The sequence below is a fragment of the Opisthocomus hoazin genome, chromosome 11 (genome assembly GCF_030867145.1).
Source record: "Opisthocomus hoazin isolate bOpiHoa1 chromosome 11, bOpiHoa1.hap1, whole genome shotgun sequence".
Taxonomy (NCBI): domain Eukaryota; kingdom Metazoa; phylum Chordata; class Aves; order Opisthocomiformes; family Opisthocomidae; genus Opisthocomus; species Opisthocomus hoazin.
Genome location: NC_134424.1, coordinates 22,668,258 through 22,690,600, shown reverse-complemented (window position 1 = coordinate 22,690,600; position 22,343 = coordinate 22,668,258). Strand labels below are relative to the sequence as shown.

The 22,343-nt window shown below is 57.1% G+C and overlaps 1 protein-coding gene across 6 annotated transcripts in view; it reads left to right on the top strand.

Annotated features, from left to right (window-relative positions):
• The window catches only part of BARX1 (BARX homeobox 1), a 62,852-nt gene extending 40,885 nt beyond the window's left edge, over positions 1-21,967 (top strand). For 4 of the 6 annotated variants that reach the window (XM_075432789.1, XM_075432788.1, XM_075432786.1 and 1 more), the window contains 5 exons: positions 637-818; positions 18,695-18,819; positions 20,573-20,861; positions 21,063-21,142; positions 21,449-21,967. In XM_075432789.1, coding sequence (XP_075288904.1) covers positions 18,699-18,819; positions 20,573-20,861; positions 21,063-21,142; positions 21,449-21,921 — 963 coding nt within the window. In that variant the 5' untranslated portion in view covers positions 637-818; positions 18,695-18,698 and the 3' untranslated portion in view covers positions 21,922-21,967. Of the gene's footprint in view, positions 1-636; positions 819-18,611; positions 18,820-20,572; positions 20,862-21,057; positions 21,143-21,448 lie in introns of those variants that run through there. The other 2 variants (XM_075432785.1, XM_075432790.1) reach the window with 2 other exon arrangements.
• Positions 21,968-22,343: the final 376 nt, after the last annotated feature.

The window sequence follows — 22,343 nt, the reverse complement described above, 5'->3', positions numbered from 1 at the left end:
CTAAGGAAAAAGAGGAGGTTTTCACCACGCCACGTCCCAGATCCGGCTCACAGCGCAGCTGCATGGACACTTGTGCCCATCCAGTGGTGCAGAGGGAAGTGAAGTGGTGGGGGCAACTCTGCCTCCGTGCCCGCTCGTTGCAGCAGGCTGAGGCATGAAGGGCACGCAGGGCTGCATCATGGAGGCATCCGTGCTGCAGGAATGCTCGGAAGTGCCATGTTTTGAAAGACAGCCTTTCCTGGGCTGAGAGAGTGAACCAGAACCAGCAGAAAGCTCTCTGAGCTTGAGTGTAAGGTACAGGCTCCCAGGTACAGCCAGGAAAAGGGATTTTTTGCTTAGTCAGGGCAACTCAATAGAATATAAGGGGTTCAAATGGGGAAAAGGAACCTTTTATCCAGGAAGAAGTGTGAATTCAAGTTCGGTGATAATCCTAGGAGCAAAATGAGGTGCTGTAATACTGTAGGGCCGAGTTCAAACCTGATGCAAATGGAATAACTCTGCTGGAGCTGAACCTGCCTACCCCAGATCTCAGTCTCGCTGTTTAGAGCTTACGAAGCTTACCTGACTGGAACTTATTTTAGATCAACACATGCCACCTTGTGGCAAATTAACATGATGCATCTGTTCTTTTTCCAGCTCTGCAAAACACTTTTTTCTTGGTTGAGGTTCTGCCCTCTTTCTGTGTTCCTTGGATTGCTGCGGGGACAAGTCGGGTTTCGTCTCCAAGGTTCCTGCACGTGGTCTCCGTAGTTACTGCGTCGCTTGGAAGCCCTGCCTATTCAGCTTGGTGGTATTTCGCACCTGGATATTAGGCCAAGGTAAAGTGTGCTTTTCAGCAAGTTGTTCTGAGTGCTTTCCAAAACAAAGCTGGCTGAAGAATATCTGTATGGGGTTAGCCTGTAAAGTAAGACATTGTAAAGAACGTGGAACGTTTGCCTTTAGCCTTTGACCTTCACTTCTGCATCCAAACTGTTTGTGGTTCTTGCCTCTCTTGCACAAGCACTGGATTTAAACGCTTTGTTCCTCTGTTTGTTTCCTGACATCCCACTTGCTCACTGGGGATGGCAGCGTTCTTTTCCAGCGTGAACGCGGTCTTTACAAAGATGATTTTGGTTTTCGCCACGAGCCTTTCATTTGCACTGTTTATGCAGGCACGTCGTGTGTTGTACAATATCTGTCTTGTCTGCAGTGAACATCAGCGTGATGGGAGAGGAACAAAAGACTACAAGGGATAATCAGCAGATGTAATGAACCAATGCCAGTAGCAAGAGGAAAATAGCTGGAGAGACTGCTTCTGGGGTTAGAAAAGTCCTCAGAGGGAAGTGGTAATGCCGTCCGCTTGGAGAGCAGGTCCCAAGTGTGAGCAAGTTTTTCTATGCAGATTCACTGGAGCTGGTGGATCTTTGAGATACAAAGTTTTTTGCTGTTCACCTTTTCACTGTTCACTCGTTCACCTTTTCGGCTTTCCACCTTTTCCTGGGAAAGATGAGCAATGCCTGCTGCTGTGGGTTTTCCGAGATGTTTTGCCTGGGCAGTGTGTCGGTGACACCCCCTGCTCATCCCTCTTGTCCTCTGGTGTACAACGAGGTGAGGATGGAAACCCCTCGCTGCAAACTGGGTTCAGTTTCGGAGCAGGACAAGCGCAGCAGATACAATTCTGCTTCCTGTCGTGACCATTTCGTGTCCTCTCGTTTGGTTTTGTGTGGATTTGGTTCCTATTCTAAAGAGATGCGGCTGTTTCTCTGCCATGTTACCCATCCTCTCCCTGTTCTGTAAAGGTTTCTTATTCTCGCTGCCTTTTTTTTTTTTAATTGACTTTTTTTGTGGGATTTTGCGTTGAATTTCCTTCTACTCATCTTTTAGGTTTTTATGTGCTTCACATTTGTTAGCTTTAAGACCTGTGAACTGTGCCTTGGCCTTTATAGCTGTGGTAGCCTGATAAGTGAATTGAGAAATTCTCCAACGTAAGTTTGTTGTCACAAAAGGATAGGTGTTTCTGTAGTTTTCATTGTGTGTGCTTTTCATCAAAGGAATGTTTTTGGGGTTTTTTAATAATAACTATACCTCAGCAGAGAGCTAATGCTCGCCCCCGTATTTAACAACAGCACAGGTAAACTAGTGGGGAAAAGTCTGAGAGTCTTGGGCTTCGAGTGACTGTACTTTGAAATAATGGTTAAGAATTTTGATAGGCAAAGTCTACAGCTTTGGCTATGGTGAATTCTTTCCCAGATCAGGGGATACAGTGACGCTGAGACCTTCTTCTCCTCTCTCATGCGGTGTGTGTGCTCGTTCCAGAACAATGTTAAAGAAGTAACGTTGCAGTAGGTGAAGGTGTAACCTGCTGCATTTATTTTGGTAATCCGCTTGCATGATTCATCTGCGTGTAACCATTTTGCTTTCTAAAACAAATGCTTACATATTTTCCGTTTTATCATGTTTGAAGTTACATGCAGCTCTATAGCTGCAAATTAATATGAGCCACAATGGAGGAAAATAAAGTTTAATAGGATGGCATAGCAGCTGTAGGTTTGCAGGGAGCTAATTTAAACCACACACTCTTACCAGTCTGCCTTGAGCAGATAAGAAATATCTCAAGTGAGATGTTGTTTATTGAGGTCGTAATTCTAGTGGTAATTTTTTCATGGTTAAAGCTTATCAGTCTACAGTTTTATTCCTGCCCCCCCCCCCCCCCCCCAGCCTTCAACCGAAGAGCACTTTCAGTGACTTCTGCATTAGGTTGTATTGGTGTTTCTGACCTGCAGGTAATAAATGCCAGATCCCCTGTGATGCTCAGTGACAGTTCAGAATTGTATCTGTACAATATTTGATTGGTGTCTTAAACTCAACGGCTGCTAAGAGCCGCTGCGTGCGCTGAAGTGGCTAATTTGCTGCCAGAATGGGTATTATCTGTATCTCAGATTAGAAACGGCTCTTAACTAAATAATAGTTTTCTTTCCATCAAATGAGAACACGTTGGCAGAATGGAATGGCTGTTTCCAGAGGGAGATGCTGAAAGACGAGGGGTTGAAGCAGTGAGCTGGGTTCTGGGGATTATTTTTTTTCAGTTGGGAAAGAAAAAACAAGGACTAAGAAGACGAATTGCCTTTTAACAAAACTTCTGGAGTGGCCAAGGAGCAGAGTCAGGCAGTGAGTCAGTGTGAAGCTTTCGGTTGCCAAAACAGAACACCCAGCCACAAGACTGCTGTAGGAAGAGGCAAAAAATGCAGATCAGGAAGGCTGAGCTGCAGGAGTGAAGTCTTGCGGTTTCTGACCATTAAGGCGCCGAACAAAACCCAGAGAGACCTCAGGATGAGTTAGACTTTGACAAAGAGAATCGCAGGTATTTGTAGGCATTCGTGGGCATTGATTGGTACGCCTGCAGCTGGGTGTGCGGAGGGAAGGGGTCAGCTCTCGGTAGGTACGGAAATATTGCTAGAGAGCTGTATCACACATTGTCTGAGGCGCAGGGTCGTTCCAGCTACAGCTGCTCGGTAATTTGCATGGTATGTTTAGTTAGGATTTTCATTACGTCCCATCCAATTCCCTGAATAAACCTATCCCTGGAAGAGGAAATGGAATGTTTGTGGAGGCGGTAGTGAGCCCTCTCACGTTGCTAGCGGTGCGGGAGCAGGAGTGAAATAGGACGTGTGCTAGCTCAGTGCCGTCAGTACTGCCATCGTGTCTTAAAGCTTGCCTTGTGGTCAGCTGCGCTGGTTTCCAGGAGGCCGTTCAACAAGTAACAGTCAAAGGTGCATACCGTATTTCTGCCTTTCCTGACACAATAGTGGGACAATAGTGGGAAGGATTTTACGGGATTCGTGCCGCTCGGAAAAACCCCCGAAAACCTTTAGGTGAGGGGTCAGTTTGCTTCGAGCTCGTAGCATCCTCAGGGTGCTGCCAGAGCTTTTATGGAGCAGCAGAGAACAAAGACTTGGAGCGTACGTGGCGCAGTAACCTCGTTAACAGAGCGTCAGGTCGTGCGTGAATGCAGGACCTTCAGCAAGGCGTATTTGAAATACATCTTCACCATTTGAAGGGAAAACCAGTTACTTGAGTGCGTTTATCAGAAATCGGTATCTGTTGCAAAAGCGGGCTGTTCAGATTTTAAAAATAAGTTTTTTTGGCTGTGGTCTGTGCCTACCATCCGTGAGCATCTGTGCCAATAAAAAGAGGTTCGGGAGCTGGCTGTGCAGAGTCTTGGCTGAAGAGCGTGCGCGCTCGTGCTTGAACAAGACGGACACTTGTTTCTGCGGGGACGTGAGCAGCGCAGGGCGATGGACCTGCTTTGTCACAGCTAGCTGTTTAGCAAGTGGCTTTTCTGATTCCACATAGCTGAGTTATTTTGGCGTTAATGAAAAATGGGGTGCTTTAAAATTGTAATTGAACTCAAAGAAACTGCGTTTGATTCAAGGATATTCTGGAAGCAATAAAAGGAGGTTCAAAAAGATCAGCGAGTTTTCTGGAGATTATTTGCTCAGCTCTACTATTAATATTGTTTTGTTTGCCAGACTATGATCAAAAACATTTGGCAGGCAAGGCTTAGTCAGGAAAGCGAGCCAGTGAAGTTGAGCTGTCATCTAAGTACATACAGAAAAACTGTTCCCTTGGCATGGAAAACAGACTGTTTACAGAAATAATAAACATGCCCTCCAAAATTATGTTCCCTCTCCTTAAAATCATGGAAGGTCGCAAGACTTTGACCCTACAGAAGGAGCGTAACACTTTATGAGACTTCTGTCAAAGCACGTGATAAAAAATAAATACGCTGTAATGAAGAAGTGTCATTCTGATGGCTCAAATGTGCCTTCCTGACGGATTCGGTCTCCTTGCTTTGAGAAGTGGTATGCATGCCGCCACGCAAAGGAAGCCCATCTGGAGGGGATATCAAATCAATCCATTTTCTTGACGTATCAGTTGATGTAATTAGCTTTTGTTTCATCTCCCAAGTAAACCTCGTAAACAGTAAAAAGTGTCAAAATAAAATAGAATTTATTGCAAAGTGTAATTTGCAGAAGTCCCGATGGTGATTCAGCTGCTGGATAGAGCCCCAGACGCTGCGTATCTGCGAGCAGTAAGAGACTCATCTGGCCAAGACCTGGGGTTTTTCTGAGCCCTGACGACGGACGGGGTGAGCTGCGAGCAAGGGAGGAGGTGCTGGCTGGCTACCTCAGCAGCTGCGTGCGGCTGGGCGAGGAAGGTGTTCGGCACCGCTGCCGACACACCCAGAGTCGCACCTTCTGTTAGCTCCTCGGCGTTTCCAGGCCTGCTCATTATTTGGGTTCCTCCTTCCTCCCACGGAAAGCTGTGTGTGTCAGTGCTGCTGGGTAAACTCCAGCCGCGGGTGTGAGAAATGTCGCTCGTTCTTGAGAGCCCCAGTAGAACAACGCAGCTTTCCTGGATGGTCTGAACACCTTCGGCTGGGTCCCTCAGCCTGCTGTTTTTGGCACTCTGTGTTGCCAAGCGGTGACCGCTGGCAAGGTTTTGGTTGCACTGGCCATAGACTGAAATAGGTGGATGTGTTTCCCTGCAATACTTCGTCTGCGGCACTCTAGCGTCGGGTAGAGTGCATACGAGAGCTGAGATGAGGGAATCACGAGACCCATTTGCTCGGTAAGGGATGCTCTTCAGCTGCATGTTCCTAAGCCTGACTGTGCCGTAGCATCTCTGATGGGGACCTGCTTATCGCAAAAGGCTGTCGCCACTAAGGCAGAAAGAGAGCACAGGATTCGCAAAAGAGTGTTTGAGCTGTAGGAGGACAGTGTAATTTGAGTTACAGGCTACACAACGTGAGAGTCTCCACTGACTACATGGGGAACCAAGAAAAACCAGTGTTGGTAGGTTAATCTTTGTTAACAAATCCCTTCTTCCCTCCCCTAATTACTTGCACAGCTATTTCCTTACGTTCTTCCCGGCTGGCTCTGCCAGCGTTGGCTCCACGCCGGCACAGCGAAGGGCCTTGAGGAGCTCACCAGCTCGGGTGCAGCAGCCGCCGTCGTGCTTCCCTGCGACGGCACAGACTGCAGGTCCAGGAGAGCAGTGGGGCAAGCGTTCGGCCTAGGCCAGCCCTGAGCTCCACGCTGTCACGTTGGTGTCTGACCAAGCTCGGTTGCTAAACAAACAACCAAGCTGCAGCTCCGTTTTTAGAGAGCAGTGCAGGCTTGTTGCCAGCGCTGCTGGGCTACCCGTGGCTTTTCTGGGCTGGCGTTACTCAGAGTTGTACAACCGTTAGCGCTTCCTCTGCCATCGCTGTACTCTGGAGGAATCGGAAGCGTTTCTCCGCTGCCGAGATATTCCTCTGGCCTACAGCGTAAAACCAGCCAGACAATCCCTGTATTGGAACCCCACCAGTAGAGCTTATACATGTGCAAAACATAAAAGATATTTAAGCTTATAAAGCTTCAAGCTCTCACCTTACTGAGGGTGAGTCTGCAAGTATTTGGCTTTGGGTCTGTCTCTCCCCCCCCCACTCCACAAAACAGTTTAATCCAGAAAAACAAAACAAAGCAAATCTTCATTTGCTGGTAGTTTAGATTCTGTTCAGTTATGACTCACAACCCTAAAACATAAGAGTTAAGTTTAATAGTTTGTCAATGATACAACACACAGCACATACTGTTTTAATCTGTACTGCACATAATCTACATGAAGTATTAACACCGATGTCTAAACAAAATACGAAGTCACTGTAGGCAATCTTAAACCTCAGCTGTATGGTTTTTCTGAACTATTTTGGCTATAGACAGGATTTTTCACCCCTCTGCCCTCATATGGTATTAATTCAATTGTTTTATGCATGCGTAAGAACTAGAAGGGATTTCCTTAAACGAGCAACATTGAGGATAAAAAGATCGGTGTTTATGAAAGTGTCAAACTCGGAGGCTCTTCCACAGCTTGTTAGAGGGTTGCTATCATTGAAGACTCAAAAGCTGGTCATTCAAGAAGTCGTCCAGAGAGAAAAGCTAATCCTGAGTTCCTACTCGTGAGTTGCTACTCTGATCCCTCAGCAGCGCGCCTGCTGAAAGAAGACCAGAGAAATCTGGGCAAAGCTAAAAAGATCTGAACAGGGCTGTGGGGCGATGGAGTTCTACAGCGCGTGGCTCCCGATCGCTCCCGTGTGCGGTTTGTTTGTCGGCACGCAGCACGAGGCAGCTCCGAGCACGGTGCCGTTGGCCTCCGTGCCGCGGTCTGTTGCTGCGCGGCGCTGGGAGGCGAGCTGGTCTGTCACGGCTGAGCTGTTGCTCTTCCGTGGGCAGGGTGGCAGGTTGGAAATCACTGAAAGGCAGCGGGCTGTCGTATGTCTCTGCCGTTTAGCTGAGGTCCCAGTCCGTGCTGGAAGGCAGTGCTCCCTCACAGGGTGAGGTGGGAGAGCTTTCAGAGTCGTCGGGTGCAATCCCAGCGCTGGCTGGCTAGCTTCCTCCCTTCTAATCAAGGAAAAAATCAGCAATATATAAATATATTTAGGAGAATGGAGTTTCACGCAGGAGCTTCAAAAAGCTTTGAAAGCTGCCGTCTCGGTTAAAAATGTGATCTCCCTGGGAATGCCTGTTGTACAGAGATCTCAGAGCCTTCCGAGGTGGAAGACTTCAGCAGGAGTTGAGGGAGGTTCTCCTCCCCCTCTACTCTGCCCTAGTGAAGCCCCATCTGGAATGCTGAATCCAGTTCTGGGCTCCCCAGTTCAAGAAAGATGAGGAGCTACTGGAGAGAGTCCAGCGGAGGGCTACGAGGATGAGGAGGGGACTGGAGCATCTCTCCTGCGAGGAGAGGCTGAGGGAGCTGGGCTTGTTCAGCCTGGAGAAGAGAAGGCTGAGAGGGGATCTTGTAAATGCTCTCCCTCCATCCTTCCTGTAGGCGCCTCCAGGTACTGGCAGCAGCTCTAAGGTCACCCCGGAGCCTTCTCTTTTCCAGGCTGAACAGCCCCAACTCCCTCAGCCTGTCCTCATAGGAGAGGTACTCCAGCCCTCGGATCATCTCCGTGGCCTCCTCTGGCCCTGCTCCAAAACATCCATGTCCTTCCTCTGTTGGGGGCTCCAGAGCTGGATGCAGGACTCCAGGTGGGGTCTGACGAGAGCGGAGTAAAGAGGCAGAATCCCCTCCCTCGCCCTGCTCACAGAATCACAGAATGGTCAGGGTGGGAAGGGACCTTTGAAGGCCATCCAGCCCAACCCCCTGCAGGGAGCAGGGGCAGCTTCCACTGGATCAGGCTGCTCAGTGCCCCATCCAACCTGGCCTCGGATGTTTCCAGGGATGGGGCATCGACCGCCTCTCTGGGCAACCTGGGCCAGGGTTTCACCACCCTCATGGTAAAAAATATCTTCCTCACATCCAGGTCCGTACAGCCAGGTCCGTACAGCCAGTGCTCCTTCCTCCTCTTCTCCTCGGTGCTGATGTTCCTCCTGTTGGACAGGTTCCGTGTCTGGACGTTGTAACTGCAAGCTGAGCAATCCCTCCCATCTCGCCTTCAACACCGGGCGATGGGTGCCCAGGCTCCCCCGCCGCTCCCTCCCGCCGCCGGGCGCCGCGGCTGGGGCTCCCGGGGGCCGGCAGGGGGCGCCCGCGCCCCGGGCTGCAGCGCCGCTCCGCGCCCCGCCCCTCGCCCCGCCCCTCACCGCCGGGTGTGCGGGGCCGTGGCGGGGGGGGGGAGCTCCGCGGGGCCGGGCCGGAGGGGTCGCTGGGGCGGGGGGGCCCGCAGGCGTGCGGGAAGGAGAACCGTCCCGATGCCCGCCGGTCCGGCGTGGAGGGCTGCGGACGGAGCCGTGCCGTGTCGGGCGGCCTGGAGAGCGGTGCTCGTCTGGCCGGGAGCGGGTGGCCAAGCTCCCTCGGGGGAGCTGGGGGTGAGCGAGGCCTTCCCGCACGGACGGGGTCCGAACACCCGCGGCGGGGATCCGAAGCCCTCCCGAGAGCCCCGGCCCACGCGTGCCAGGAGAATTAAAGACCAAAGGGTGCATCAAGAGGAGTGTGGCCAGCAGGTCGAGGGAGGTTCTCCTTCCCCTCTACACTGCCCTGGTGAGGCCCCATCTGCAGTGCTGTGTCCAGTTCTGGGCTCCCCAGTTCAAGAAAGATGAGGAGCTACTGGAGAGAGTCCAGCACAGGGCTATGAGGATGAGGAGGGGACTGGAGCGTCTCTCCTAGGAGGAGAGGCTGAGGGAGCTGGGCTTGTTCAGCCTGGAGAAGAGAAGGCTGAGAGGGGACCTTAGAAATGCCTCTAAATATCTGCAGGGTGGGTGTCAGGAGGACGGGGCCAGACTCTTTCCAGTGGTGCCCAGCGACAGGACAAGGGGCAGTGGGCACAAACTGAAGCAGAGGAAGTTCCAGCTGAACATGAGGAAGAACTTCTTCCGTCTGAGGGTGACGGAGCCCTGGCCCAGGCTGCCCAGGGAGGCTGTGGAGTCTCCTTCTCTGGAGATATTCCAGCCCCGCCTGGCCGCGGTGCTGTGCAGCCTGCTGTGGGTGACCCTGCTTGGGCAGGGTGTTGGGCTGGGTGACCCACAGAGGTCCCTGCCAACCCCTGCCGTTCTGGGATTCTGTGATTCTGTGTAAATTAACCTGGTCCGTGAGTGGTAGTAAGAAAAAACGTGCTTATTCCAGCCAGAGCAGGATGCAGGGGGAAGAAGCTGACAACAGCAGAAAAATTTGCCCGTTCCCTCTTCTGTCCCAATCTAAGTGTGCCCACGGGACGGATTTTCCACGGAAGTGGGCGTCACAGTGGAGCGTGTTTGTTGGCACCCCGAGGCAGCCAGCAGCGTGTAATCCCCCCCTCCGAAGTTAACAGAGGGGAAATCAGACTTGGTTTTACTTGCTCTTTACTTGCTCTTTACCAGCCTCTGTGCCCGGGGTTGGTTCCAGGGCAGGACGCACTCCGCAAAGCCCTGGCCTGCGGCGTCGTGCCGAGGATGTGCAGGATCTTCGCGCAGGCTGGCTCACGGCGTCAGGGGGGTGGTTTTGGCCAGGACCCCCATCCTCTGGGAAGTCAGGGAGCTCCCTGCAGTAGGAGATGGCGTGAAAAACGCTTCCTGAGCCTGCGTGCGTGCGCCTGCAGGCTGATTCCGCCGGCTCCCCGCCGTCTCTCGCGAAAACCAGCTTCCCTTAGGCGCAGATCCCACTCCCGTCGACATGGGGACACAACTGCCACCAGTGCTGGCTGATTCGGGGCAAAACCTTGCTTTCGGTTTGGTTAAATTTAGCACATCGATGTGGGGCACCCGGGTTTCGTCGTGGGCCAGGGCTCCCCACTCGGCTGAGGATGAGGAGAGCGAGCCCCTACCCGGCTGCCTGCATCCCTCCCGCGCGTGGCCGGGGCTCGGGTACCGCCGTTAAACATTTTACCCTTGCCTGCTGATTTATGAGCAAGGCTCCGACAAGAAGTTACGTTTTCGAGGATCCGTTGAATCTCAGCCAAGCTACGGAGGTTAAAACGGATAAAGGCTCTTAGGAGCGTAAGCAGCGTACAGAAATCCTAATCCATGTGGCACAATTTTATTTTAAAAAAAAATTCTACCCTGAGGCGGTAAATCATACGCGGTTTCGGAGCGCCTGATGCCTGGGAACCCACGGATCTTTAGTTGCCTGCTGTTATTAATGCTCCTGGCGGCAGGTAACGCCTGCCCGATCTGCCTCGGGCCGTGGGAGCGGATGTTTCCACGACTGCAGGTTTCGCCACGCCGGGTCAGTCGCCCTGTCAGGTGGAATGTCTGCAGCGGTCTGCGCTGCGGAGGGAAACTGAAAACAGGAGACGTTCAGGGGGCTTCAGACACCTGGTTGTTCATTCTTCGAGCTTTTTTCTTAAGTATTTTTGACTGGCGTGGTTTTCTTTTCGGTGAGGCCAGGCTGCAGACCCTTCTCCTGTGCCGGGGCCATTAATTTCTGTGGGAATGAGAAGAGATTCTGTTCCCCATCCCTATCACGGGGGGACTTCCGTGTTCTTCTACCAATATTTTAAACCGAGACACATGTACAAATCAAAAGTGTGTATAAGAAATAAGCTAATGGAAAGGAACCCTTCGTCTCTTCATTGTTTTCTATTTGGCATTCAACGAAGGCAATTTTACGTCTCTGGCTCTCTAGCTTAGGGGGTTTTAACTAGCTGTAGTGGTGCTTGTGAGAAACTGGGAAGTCAGCTTTAATATGATTTTAATATCCAGGAGAACATCTTGTTATTTTTTAAATAAAATGTTTCAATTGGCCATTATTGTGTTAAATGACTTAAAACGCCTCCCTGCTGATCCATAAACCCAAGCCATCCAGATCCGACGTAGCACTCGAGACCTAGGAACCGAGCCTGACTGCAGGCAGCCTGTAAAACCGAAGAACACGGGGGTTTTATTCCCTTTCTTCACTGCACTGTTAAAAACTGAAGGCCCCAGCTCTGCACAGATGTAGTCGTTAATTTTATGAACTATAAACAGCCCTGTGCCGGTCGGTTGGCTGCGTGCACGCGGATAACCTGAGCGCACGCTGCAGTGTTTACAGCACAGGGGCTCGCGTGGTGTCGTTGAGGGCATCCTTCGTTTTGCAACAGATGCGGGGGTTGCTCTAAATTAAACTCGCGCAGGAGCGGGAAGGACAATTCACTGTTTTCTGGCTGAAGCTCGCTTAGCGTCGAGAAATGGACGGTGCAGCCACAGGTGCTGCTTCGGACCGGGCGTCGTTATTTACCGAGCCCGCGTGCGACTTACCCTGTGACGTATCTCCGAAGTCGCGCTGCGCGAGGTCGGTTTTGGTGTGAAGCCCTGGGCTGGGGAGGGGGGTGGGAGGTGCACGCCGACCGCTGGCTGGAGTCCCAGGCCTGTGCACTGCTGCTTGGTGGCAGCTCTGGGTGGAGGAAGAGTACTGTGTCCAGTTCTGGGCTCCCCAGTTCAAGAAAGATGAGGAGCTGCTGGAGAGAGTCCAGCGGAGGGCTATGAGGATGATGAGGGGACTGGAGCATCTCTCCTACGAGGAAAGGCTGAGGGAGCTGGGCTTGTTCAGCCTGGAGAAGAGAAGGCTGAGAGGGGGCCTTCGAAATGCCTCTAAATATCTGCAGGGTGGGTGTCAGGAGGACGGGGCCAGACTCTTTCCAGTGGTGCCCAGCGACAGGACAAGGGGCAACGGGCACAAACTGAAGCAGAGGAAGCTCCAGCTGAACATGAGGAAGAACTTCTTCCCTCGGAGGGTGACGGAGCCCTGGCCCAGGCTGCCCAGGGAGGCTGTGGAGTCTCCTTCTCTGGAGATATTCCAGCCCCGCCTGGCCGCGGTGCTGTGCAGCCTGCTGTGGGTGACCCTGCTTGGGCAGGGGGTTGGGCTGGGGGACCCACAGAGGGCCCTGCCAACCCCTGCCATGCTGGGATTCTGTGAAGATGGTGATGCGCGCTGTTGACAAGGGGAAGTGTAACTGCGCTCGTCTGCTGGCTGGGACGGCGTTTTTAGGGGCTGCAGCCACCCCACTTTCGGCAGCGCCGGTGAAGGAGCCGCTGAGCCTCCAGATCTGTTTGCGACCAGAAGTGGGTTCGCAGGGGAGAGGCCATGACAGGAAAATACTGCCCAGCCTGAAGTCTGATCACGTCCGTGGCTGGTTTGCGTCTCCAAGCATTGCGTCCTTTCGCTGTGAATGAGGGAAAATTTAAAACTTAACAAATAAATAAAATTTTAACATCCTATGTGTAAAAAAAGAGAGAAGGAGAGGGGCTTTCACAGTGTGCGTCTCCCTGTTTGTGCCCTTTGGTGTTCCCCGGAATGAAAGGATGCCGGGGAACGGGTGCTGCAGCCAGGTGGGTGGGTTGGTGGTCGCTCGTGGCGGCGGGGGAGCGGGACCCTCGAGGGGGGCTGTCCCCAGCACCGGTGGCGGGGAGGCAGGCCGCGTGTGTGGGGAGCCCCCGGCCTCGTGGGCTGCTCTGCCGGCGTAAATTAAATCTATTAAGACGGCCGGGTTGTAGGGATAGTGGAGGTCTGGGGGAAGCGGGGGGCACCCTGTTTGTGAGAGCTGCTGGCGGGGAGAGGAGAGCGGAGGACGCGTGTCCGGCAGCCGGGCCGCGGAGGGGCTGGGGTGCAGCACCCCGCGCCCCTCGCTCCGACCTCGACTGTCGGGGATAGTTTTCAATCGTCAAGCTGTCTGCCGAGGCCAGGTGCTGGCAGCAAACCATTTTGCGAGGGGTACGTGTTTACACGCTGACGGAGCTTTACTCAGCCGTGAAACGCGACGTATTACTCAGGACCGAGCTATTCCCTCAGCCCTGACGCTGCTGCCCAGTTCGCCCGTGGTGTCACGTTTTCCGCTCTCTCCGTGCCGCTTTCTGGATTTCCTGGAATATGGAGAGCCCTGAGAAGCGAGCGGGGTCGGGGGTGGCCGCGGCCGAGCCCCCTCCTCGGACACCCTGCAGCTGTGGGGAGGGCCGGGGTCCCCGCAGCGGCCTGGGGGTCACCGCCGCTTCCCGGGGGAGGGGGACGGGGAGGCAGAGCCCGGTACCCCCTGTACCCCCTGTCCAGGGTGGGCTCTGGGGACCGGGTCCCCCTGGCTGCCGCTGCCCACGTAGGGAGGGGGGGGATTTATCGGATTTTTTTGAAAAAAGGTGATGTTTTAAAACACGGAGAAGCGTTTGGGTTGAAGATGCGCGGAGGGTTCCGGCGCAAACCCCGCTTGTTAATTTGGCTCGTTAATTTGGCTCGTTAATTTGTTAAAAACGGCCGGCTCCCACGGGGGTGCCGTGTGTGGTCCCGCAGCGCTGCGGGGGCTCCTCCGCCGCCCTCTCTGCGTCAAAAAAACAATTAAAAAAAAGCCGTTTTCCCGGCTGGGCGGGTTCCCGCGGGAGCCGGGAGGGGCAAAGCTTTTAATTCGATTTATTTGTCGCGGTTCGAGCGAGGAGAACACGGCGGGAGGATCCGGGCGGGGGGGGGGTGCGGGATTCCGGCGAACCCCGTTCTCCCCGTCGAAGCGGTGATCGGTCGGGGGAGGGAAAGTACTCCGACCGCCGGGCAGAATTTTAAATCACCGAGGGGACTCGTTTGCTTCTCCGAGGCGAAATTTCTCCCCGGCGAGCTGCCGTCCTGCTCCCGCACCGAAGCAGAGCCGGCAAATGAGCGAGGGAAGCCTGGAGACCGCGTCCCGCTGCGGTGTAAAGCGAAGGTCGGGAGAGCCTGGGGACGGGGGGGGGGGATCCATAAAATAAAATGGGTGACTCGAGGAATACTCCGCGTTCCCGACGGTTGTACGAAGCGCGTCCTCGATGAAGGAAAAACAAAAACAAAAACAAAAACAAAAACAAAAACAAAAAACAACCCTGCTGATTAAATGAGGAACATTTTTGCAGAGAAAGGAGATTCCCTGCGAGGAGCTGGGCGGGGGGGGGGAGAAAAAAAAAGTGTCTCGGACGCGGGGCCTGCGGCTCGGTCAGCCGGTTCCTCCCCGGAATCTGCAGCATTTCCCCCCGCAACGGTGCCGGCGGGGAAGGGGCGGCTGCGGGGGTGGCTCGGCGGGGTGCCCGTCGGGGGGAGGGGGGGGCAAAGCGAGAGGGCGGGCTGAGCGCTGGGAAACGGGCCCGAGAACGGGCGATGTCAGGCCCCGTCAGAGCCGCGGTTTTAGAAATGCCGGCCGATGCGGGGTGAGCTGCGGGGTTCGCCTCGCAACGATTTCGAGTTGTTGGCTGGGGGGGGCGCGGGGCGGCGGGGCTCGTGCTGCTCTTCTGGCGGTGCGGCATCAAAATCGTGCAGTAGGAGAGCTTTCCGCAAACGTTAATTCTATATATAGGTATATTTAATGAACGTGGGGGCTGCCGGCCTGCTCCCGGGGTGGGTTTCCCCCAAGAAACAGGGATGTTTCCTTGGGGAAAGAGATAGCGCCGGGGGTGTAAAACCTTAAATAATGTTTAAATGAATACCGAAGGTGAAAATAAAAATAACTTAAAATAAATTAAAAAATAAAAATAACTAAAAATTAAGTCAAAATAAAAAGTAAATGAAATTAAGTAAAAATTTAAAAATAAATAAAAATAAATAAAAATTTAAAAAATTAATAAAAATAAATTAAAAGTTTTAAAATAAATAAAAAATGAAAAATTAATAAAAAATGAAAAATTGATAAAAATATATTAAAAATTAAAATAAATAAAAATAAATACAGGAGGTGATTCCGCCCGCTGGGAGATGGCAGCGGGTCTGTCCTGCACGGAACCCAGCCTGCTCAGAGACGGGGGCTGGGAGGAGAGATAAATAATGACAATTCTTGGCGCGGTTTGTTGCGTTTTAAAAAAAAAAAAGTGAAAGTCAAGGTGTGTGCTTTGAGGTGTGTGTAGGGGGGAGTTGGAAATTTATTTTTTTTTATGCTAAGCTCGGAGGGGGGGTTGTTTAAACAACCCGGTGCGGATTTATCTGCTCGCTTGAGTGTGGCCCGAATTCTCCCCACTTTACTCGTCATAGTTATTCTCGTTGTTCGTTAGCAGAGCTCCGCAGCCCGCCTTGGCCTCGGCCGTGCGGGATCGGCAAGAAAACCCCCCGCGATCTGAAGATCCAGGCGGGCAGAAGCCGGGCGGGCAAAAAATTAAACCCACGCGGGGCAAGTGGGAGGGATTTTGTCCCAGTTTCTGGAACCCCCCGTGACCCCGGTGGGGGCTCCCGGGGGTGGAGCAGAGGGGCGGGGGGACCCCGCTGCCCAGAGCTTCCCCGGGGGGAGCGGGGCGGCCGGGCTCTCCGTGGGGTCTCCTCTCCGTGGGGTCTGTCCGTGGGGTCTTCTCTCCGCGGGGTCTCCTCTCCTTGGGGTTTCCTCTCCGTGGGGTCCCTCCGCGGGGTTTTCTCTCTGTGAGGTCTTTCTGCGGGGCCTCTCCGCGGGGTCTCTCTGTGGGGTCTCTCCGCGGGGTCTCCTCTTCGTGGGGTCTCCCCGTGGGGTCTCCTCTCCATGGGGTCTCCTCTCCGTGGGGTCTCTCTGCGGGGCATCTTCGTGGGGTCTCTCCGTGGGATCTCCTCTCCGTGGGGCCTCTCCGCAGGGTCTCTCTGTGGGGTCTCCTCTCCGTGGGGCCTTTCCGTGGGGTCTCCTCTCTGCAGAGCCGCTCCGCGGGGTCTCTCCGTGGGGTCTCTGCTCCGTGGGATATCTCCGTGGGGTCTCCTCTCCGCGGGGTCTCCCCTCGGCGAGCTCTCCGCCGCCGCTCCCCGCCGCTGCCCGCTCCCGCGGCTCCGTCCCGGTCACGGCGGGTGACGCGTGGGTGCGGGACAGCCCTCCGACGGCAGCCGGGGCGGCGGGAGGGGGGCTGGCGGGGTGGGTCCGGGCTCGTCACCCTGCCGCGGAGCGAGGGGCACGGCTTTACTCCGCGGGAACGGGGGGAAAGCGGCAAAAGCCGCGTTTTGCGAGGGGTAGTAAACCCAGCGCAGGGGTTACGCGGGGGGGGAGCGCCCCTTAATCCGAGAGACACCCCGGTTTGTGTAGGGTGCGGGGGTCCGGCGGGGTTCAAGCGGCGCCGAGACGAGCGAGCAGCCCCCGGAACGCCCCCGCCCCGCCCTGCCGTCGCGATTGAACGAAAAAGACTTGAATTGGTAGATCGGGTGTCGCGATCCGGCCCCCGGGGGCGAAGTCCCACGCGTGCTGCCGGCCGGGGACCCCGCGGCGAGAAGGCGGGACAGCGCGGGCGACCCCCCGCACCCCGACGGCCGCCGAGCCGTCTCCCCGCGGGAAGGAAGCGCCCACGGGTGACCCGTCCCGCCTCGCCGAGAAAGTGCCGAAATCCATTGTATTTTTTTGGTTGAAAACCATAAAAACGAAGGCTGAGCTCCCCTCCCCGCGGGGACGAGCCCGACGGCCGGAGCCAGCCCCGTGGCGAGGCAGCCGTGGGGCCGAGCCCGTGGGATGGCTCCCGTGGAAACCATCGACGGCGCCAGAATTACACCCCCCCACCCCAAATCCGTCGGTGCCTCCATTCCTGCGGGGGGACTGCCAGCCGCTGGGACTCGGGTGGAAGGGGAATTAAACGGGTCCCGCCGTGCCGGGCGAAAACACGCGTGAAACGGCCACGAAAGCGGAGCAAACCGCTCCGCTTCGCGCTGTGTTTCGTTTCCATTCGGGCTGCCCCGAGGGCTCGGAGTCTGCGGGTCCACGGGCGGCCCTGGGGGCGGGGGGCTGCTCCCCCCGAGGGGAGCCGGCCCTGGGGGCGGGGGGCCCGGGCAGGTGGCGGGGCGAGCCACGGGGGTGGCTCCGTGTCTGACCCCCCCCGGCCGGACGAGCCCGCGGATGGGGACGGGGACGGGAATGGGGATTGGGACTGGGAGAGGGAATGGGGATTGGGGACAGGAGTGGGGACGGGGATGGGGATTGGGGATGGGGAGTGGGATTGGGAGGGGGAATGGGGACAGGGATGGGGAACGGGGATGGGGATTGGGACAGGGAATGGGGATGGGGATTGGGATTGGGAGGGGGAATGGGGACAGGGATGGGGAACGGGGATGGGGATTGGGACAGGGAATGGGGATGGGGATTGGGATTGGGAGGGGGAATGGGGGTGGGAAGTGGGGACGGGAATGGGGATGGGAAATGGGGATGGGGACAGGGATGGGGAATGGGGTCGGGATGGGCGTTGAGACAGGGATGGGGATGGGGATTGGAGATGGGGAGTGGGACTGGGAAGGGGAATGGGGACACGGATGGGGAATGGGGACGGGGATTGGAACGGGGAATGGGGATGGGGATTGGAACAGGGAATGGGGATAGGGATTGGGATTGGGAGGGGGAATGGGGACAGGGATGGGGAATGGGGACAGGGATTGGGACAGGGAATGGGGATGGGGATTGGGATTGGGGATTGGGGGTGGGAAATGGGGACGAGAATGGGGATGGGGAATGGGGATGGGGGCAGGGACAGGAAAGGGGATGGGAATGGGGAAGGGGATGGGGACTGGGACTGGGGTGAGGATGAGGATGGAGATGGGGCCTAGTATGGGGCCGGGGACGTGGACTGGCGTGGGGATGGGGATGAAGGTGGCGATGGGGATGGGATTGCGACGGGGACGGGAATGGGGACGGGGACTGGGACTGGGATGGGGATGAGGATGGAGATGGGGCCGGGGACGTGGACTTGGGTGGTGATGGGAATGGAGGTGGGGACGGGGATGGGGCCGGGGCCGGTGACGGGGATGGAGGTGGGGACGGGGACTGGGATGGGGATGGCGACGGCGCCGGGGAAGAGGAAGAGGAAGGGGCCGGAGCTGGGGCCGGGCACGGGGCCGGCGCTGGTTTGGGTGCCGCTCTCCCGCGGCCGGGCGGGTTTGCTTTATACGGCGGGGGCCCGGCCGCCCCGCTGCAGCCCCTCGCTGCCAGGTACTCGCCCGCCCCGGCCCCTTCCGTCCCCCGCGGCCCCTCCCGCGCCCTCCCCCGCCGCCCCGCCGGTATAACAGGCGGCTGCCCGCCGTCCCGGGGCGGAGCGCGGCCCCCCGGTGCGTGCGGCGGTAACGGCCGCGCTGCTCGGGGCCGTCCCGGGGCCGCTGCCGCTGCGGGGGGGGGGGGGCCGCGCCGGGCCCGGGGTGAGCGGCGGCGGGGCGATGGGCAGAGCCCCCCCGGGGCACCCCGCTGCCCGGCTAGGGCTAGGCTAGCAGCTGCGAGAGGGCGGCGGGGGTCTCCCCCCCCCCCGACACCCCCCCACACCCGGGGGGGGGGGGCGACCAGGATGCAGCACCCGCTGGAGCTGGGGGCCGCGCACTACTTCCCGGCCGAAGCCTTCCCCGACCACCGCTCCCACCGCTACCGCAGCTTCATGATCGAGGAGATCCTCACCGACCCCCCCCCGGAGGCCAAGGGGGCCGCGCCCGCCGGCGAGCTGCTCAAATTCGGGGTGCAGGCGCTGCTCTCCGCCCGGCCCTACCACAACCACCTCGGTACGTCCCCCCGGGGCGGGTGGGGGGGGTCCCGGGGCCGGCGGGGAGAAAACCCCGTGAATTTTACTTAAATTTTGGCTAACAACCCCCCCCCCCAGCCGCTTCCTCGCCGGGCAGTGGGGAGTGGGGGGCCGAAAGGCAGAGAAGCTGCTGGAGGGCCCGGCCATGGGGATCCACGCGAGACCGCGGCCCGGGGCCGCGCCGGGGTTTGGGGTGAGGGGAGGGTTGCGGGGGCCCGGACGGTGGGGTGGGCTCGGCGGGGGACGGCACCGTGAGCGACGGGGAGCCCCGCATCTGTATAATACACACGGTCTTTTATATATTTTTTATTTATATTTATATATTTTATATATACTTATATATATCTTTCTATATTCACATATTATATATATACTCTTTATATTTTTATATATACTTATGTATTTCTTTATATATTGATATATTTTTATATAGTTATATATTTTATATATTTTTATGTATTGATATATTTTTATATATTAATATATTTTTATATATTATATATTGATATATATTTTTATAGAGAGATATTGATATATATTTTTTAATAGAGAGATATTGATACATATTTTTTAATAGAGAGATATTTATATATATTTTTATGTAGAGATATTTATTTAAAGAGGAAGCCACCGTGATCTCTCCGGTCTCATACAGCATCTAGGATATAGCATCCATCGTGCTCTATCCGGTCTCACACAGTATCTAGGACAAACGGCATGGTTCTGGGGGTTTTTTTGTTTAAAAAAGGCCGGTATTTCATCTGTTCCAAACGCCGCGAACGCGTGGTCGCGGAGGCCGGCTGAGCCCGCGGAGCGGTCCCTCTTCGCCCGCAGGAACGCAGGGAGCGAGGGGATCCCAATTCCTTGTTTTCCTTCGAAAAGAGCGAGCGGAGCCGCGCCGAGCCCCGCACCGAGGCAGCGAGGCGCTGCGGGGTAGAGGAGCGCGGGGTGGTTTCTGCAGGACTGTCCGGCAGGCCGGGCCGGCTTCACGGCCCTCGGCAGCGCGGGGTCCCGGGGTGGGGGGGGTGTTTTGGGGGGGTGAGCCGCGCCTTTGCTGCAGCAGCACCCTTGCTGCTCGGGGCCGAGGAGGGGGAGCCCCCAGAGACTCCCTGAAAAGCCCCTTTTCCAGGCCGCCGGGCCCGCTCCCGCCTCTGCCGGCACCGCAGCCCCCCGCGACGGGGTCGTGCCGGCACCCGGGACCACCGGCGAGGGGTCCCCGGGCGGGGGGGGGGGAAGCGGCAGCGGCTCGGGCCGGGGATGCAGCAGCATCCTCGGGGGTGGGCTCGCCGCCTTGGGAAACCCCCCTTGCCCTGTCCGCGGGAGCTTCTCCGTAGGAAAATCGGGGGGCTGCGGCTCGCGGGGAGGGGCACAGACCGTTCCCCGGTCGAAAATGTCCTGAAAACCATGCGGGGCTGGGGGGGGGGGGGGAGCCGGGGTCCAGCCGTGGGGTGGCACCGGAGGGGAGCGCTTTTCGGCTGATTTCAACCGTTTCCACTCTTAAACCTCCCCCCCCCTCGAAGTCCTTCCGTAATTAGCGGCTGGGTTGAAGGGTGAAAAGCGACGCTGTAACACGGAGCCGGGGGGGGGGGGGGGGGGGGGTGTCCCGCACCCCGGGGTCTCTGCTCTGCCTGGGTCCGATCCCTGGGGGGTGACCGAGCACCCCGCATCCCCGGGGGTCCCAGGCCGCGGTCTGCCCGGCGCTGATTTCCCCCCCCCGCCCCGTTCTCCCGCAGCGGTGCTGAAGGCGGAGCCGGCCGCCGTCTTCAAGTTCCCGCTGGCCCCGTTGGGCTGCTCGGGGCTGGGCTCGGCGCTGCTGGCCGCCGGCTCGGGGCTGCAGGCCGGCTCCGCCGCCCCCCACCTCCCCCTGGAGCTGCACCTCCGCGGCAAGCTGGAGCCGGGCCCCCCGGAGCCGGGGGGCAAAGCCAAGAAGGGTCGCCGGAGCCGAACCGTCTTCACCGAGCTGCAGCTGATGGGGTTGGAGAAACGCTTCGAGAAGCAGAAATACCTCTCCACGCCGGACAGGTGGGAGATGCGGGACCCTCCGGAGCGGGGCAGGGACGGGAGCCGACCCGACGGGGCGGGACCTGGCCGGGCGGGACGGGATCGGACCCGACGGGACGGGGTTTGGGCTCGTTTGTTTTTTTTTCCCTGAAAAAGGAGGAAAGCTGCCAGCCGAGGGGGAAGCTGCCGGCTCTCACCGCTTCCCTCTCTCCCGCAGAATAGACCTGGCCGAATCGCTGGGGCTCAGCCAGCTCCAGGTGAAAACCTGGTACCAGAACAGGCGCATGAAATGGAAGAAAATAGTAAGTGCCCGAGTCGGCTGCTCGCCCCGCGGGCTCGTCCTGCTGCATGCCGGCCCTGACCACCCCCAAAAAAATAATGATAACAATTCAAAAAATGTATATATGCCGCCGGTCTTCAAGGCCAGCATCGCCAGGACCCCCCCTCCCTCCCCGCTCCGAGCCCGCCCGGCTGCGCAGCTCGGCCCGCGGGTGCGGAGTGCAGGTCCCGGGGGGCTTTGCTGCGGGGGGGGGGGGCCAGGGAGAGGGAGGTTCCCTCTGGTTTCACCGGGGTGCCCCTCTCCTCTGCCCCCCCTCCCCGCCTCGCAGGTGTTGCAGGGGGGCGGCCTGGAGTCCCCCACCAAACCCAAGGGCCGCCCCAAGAAGAACTCCATCCCCAGCAGCGAGCAGCTCTCGGAGCAGGAGCGAGCCCGGGACGCCGAGAAACCGCCCGAGAGCTCGGGCTCGCCGGCCCAGGTCACCCAGGAGGAGTGAGGGGTCCCCCCCCGACTCCCCCCCCGGGATGCTGCCCGCCGCCCGCCCCGCTCCTCCGCGGCCCGGGGCGAGGGGACCGCATCAGCAGCCCGCACGGCCGCTGTCGGTCCCGGGGACCGGGCAATAGGAGGGATCGCGGGTATCCCCGGTTCCCCCCCCACGGTCCCCCCCGCGCCCGCGGAGCGCTGCGCCACGGGCCACCCCCCCCCCCCCGGCGGCCCGGAGGACACTGGATCCCACCTCTCACATCTACTCGCTGTCTAAAACCCTGTGGTGCCCCCAGTTATCCGAAAAACTGCATTTTATGACCGGTTTTATTAACGCGAAGATATTTACTTTATTTCAATAAAGTATTTTATGGACTATTGCTCTGGGTGACGCGATGCTTTTTGATTTTAAAAAAAGTGATTTTTTTTTTCCTTCTCCCCCCCGTCTCCCCCGTTCCCGCGGAGGCAGGGCAGGGATCCACCCCGGTCCCGGGATTCTCCCGCGGCTCGGCCGGGAGAGGCAGGACCCGCAGCCTCCGCCCGCCCAAAATCGGGGACTTTCGCCTCTTTGAGCTACCCCAATCGCTGTCACGTCGGCTAATTAGATCCCGCGCATCCTAAACGCTGCTTTGCCAGGGGCAGAGCGTAGCAGCGCGCCAGGGCAAACCGCTCCCGACCCGCAGCATCACCGGGCCCGCAGCTCGGTCCCGCACCGAGGGGGAGGCCGGGCCCGGCCGTCAAAT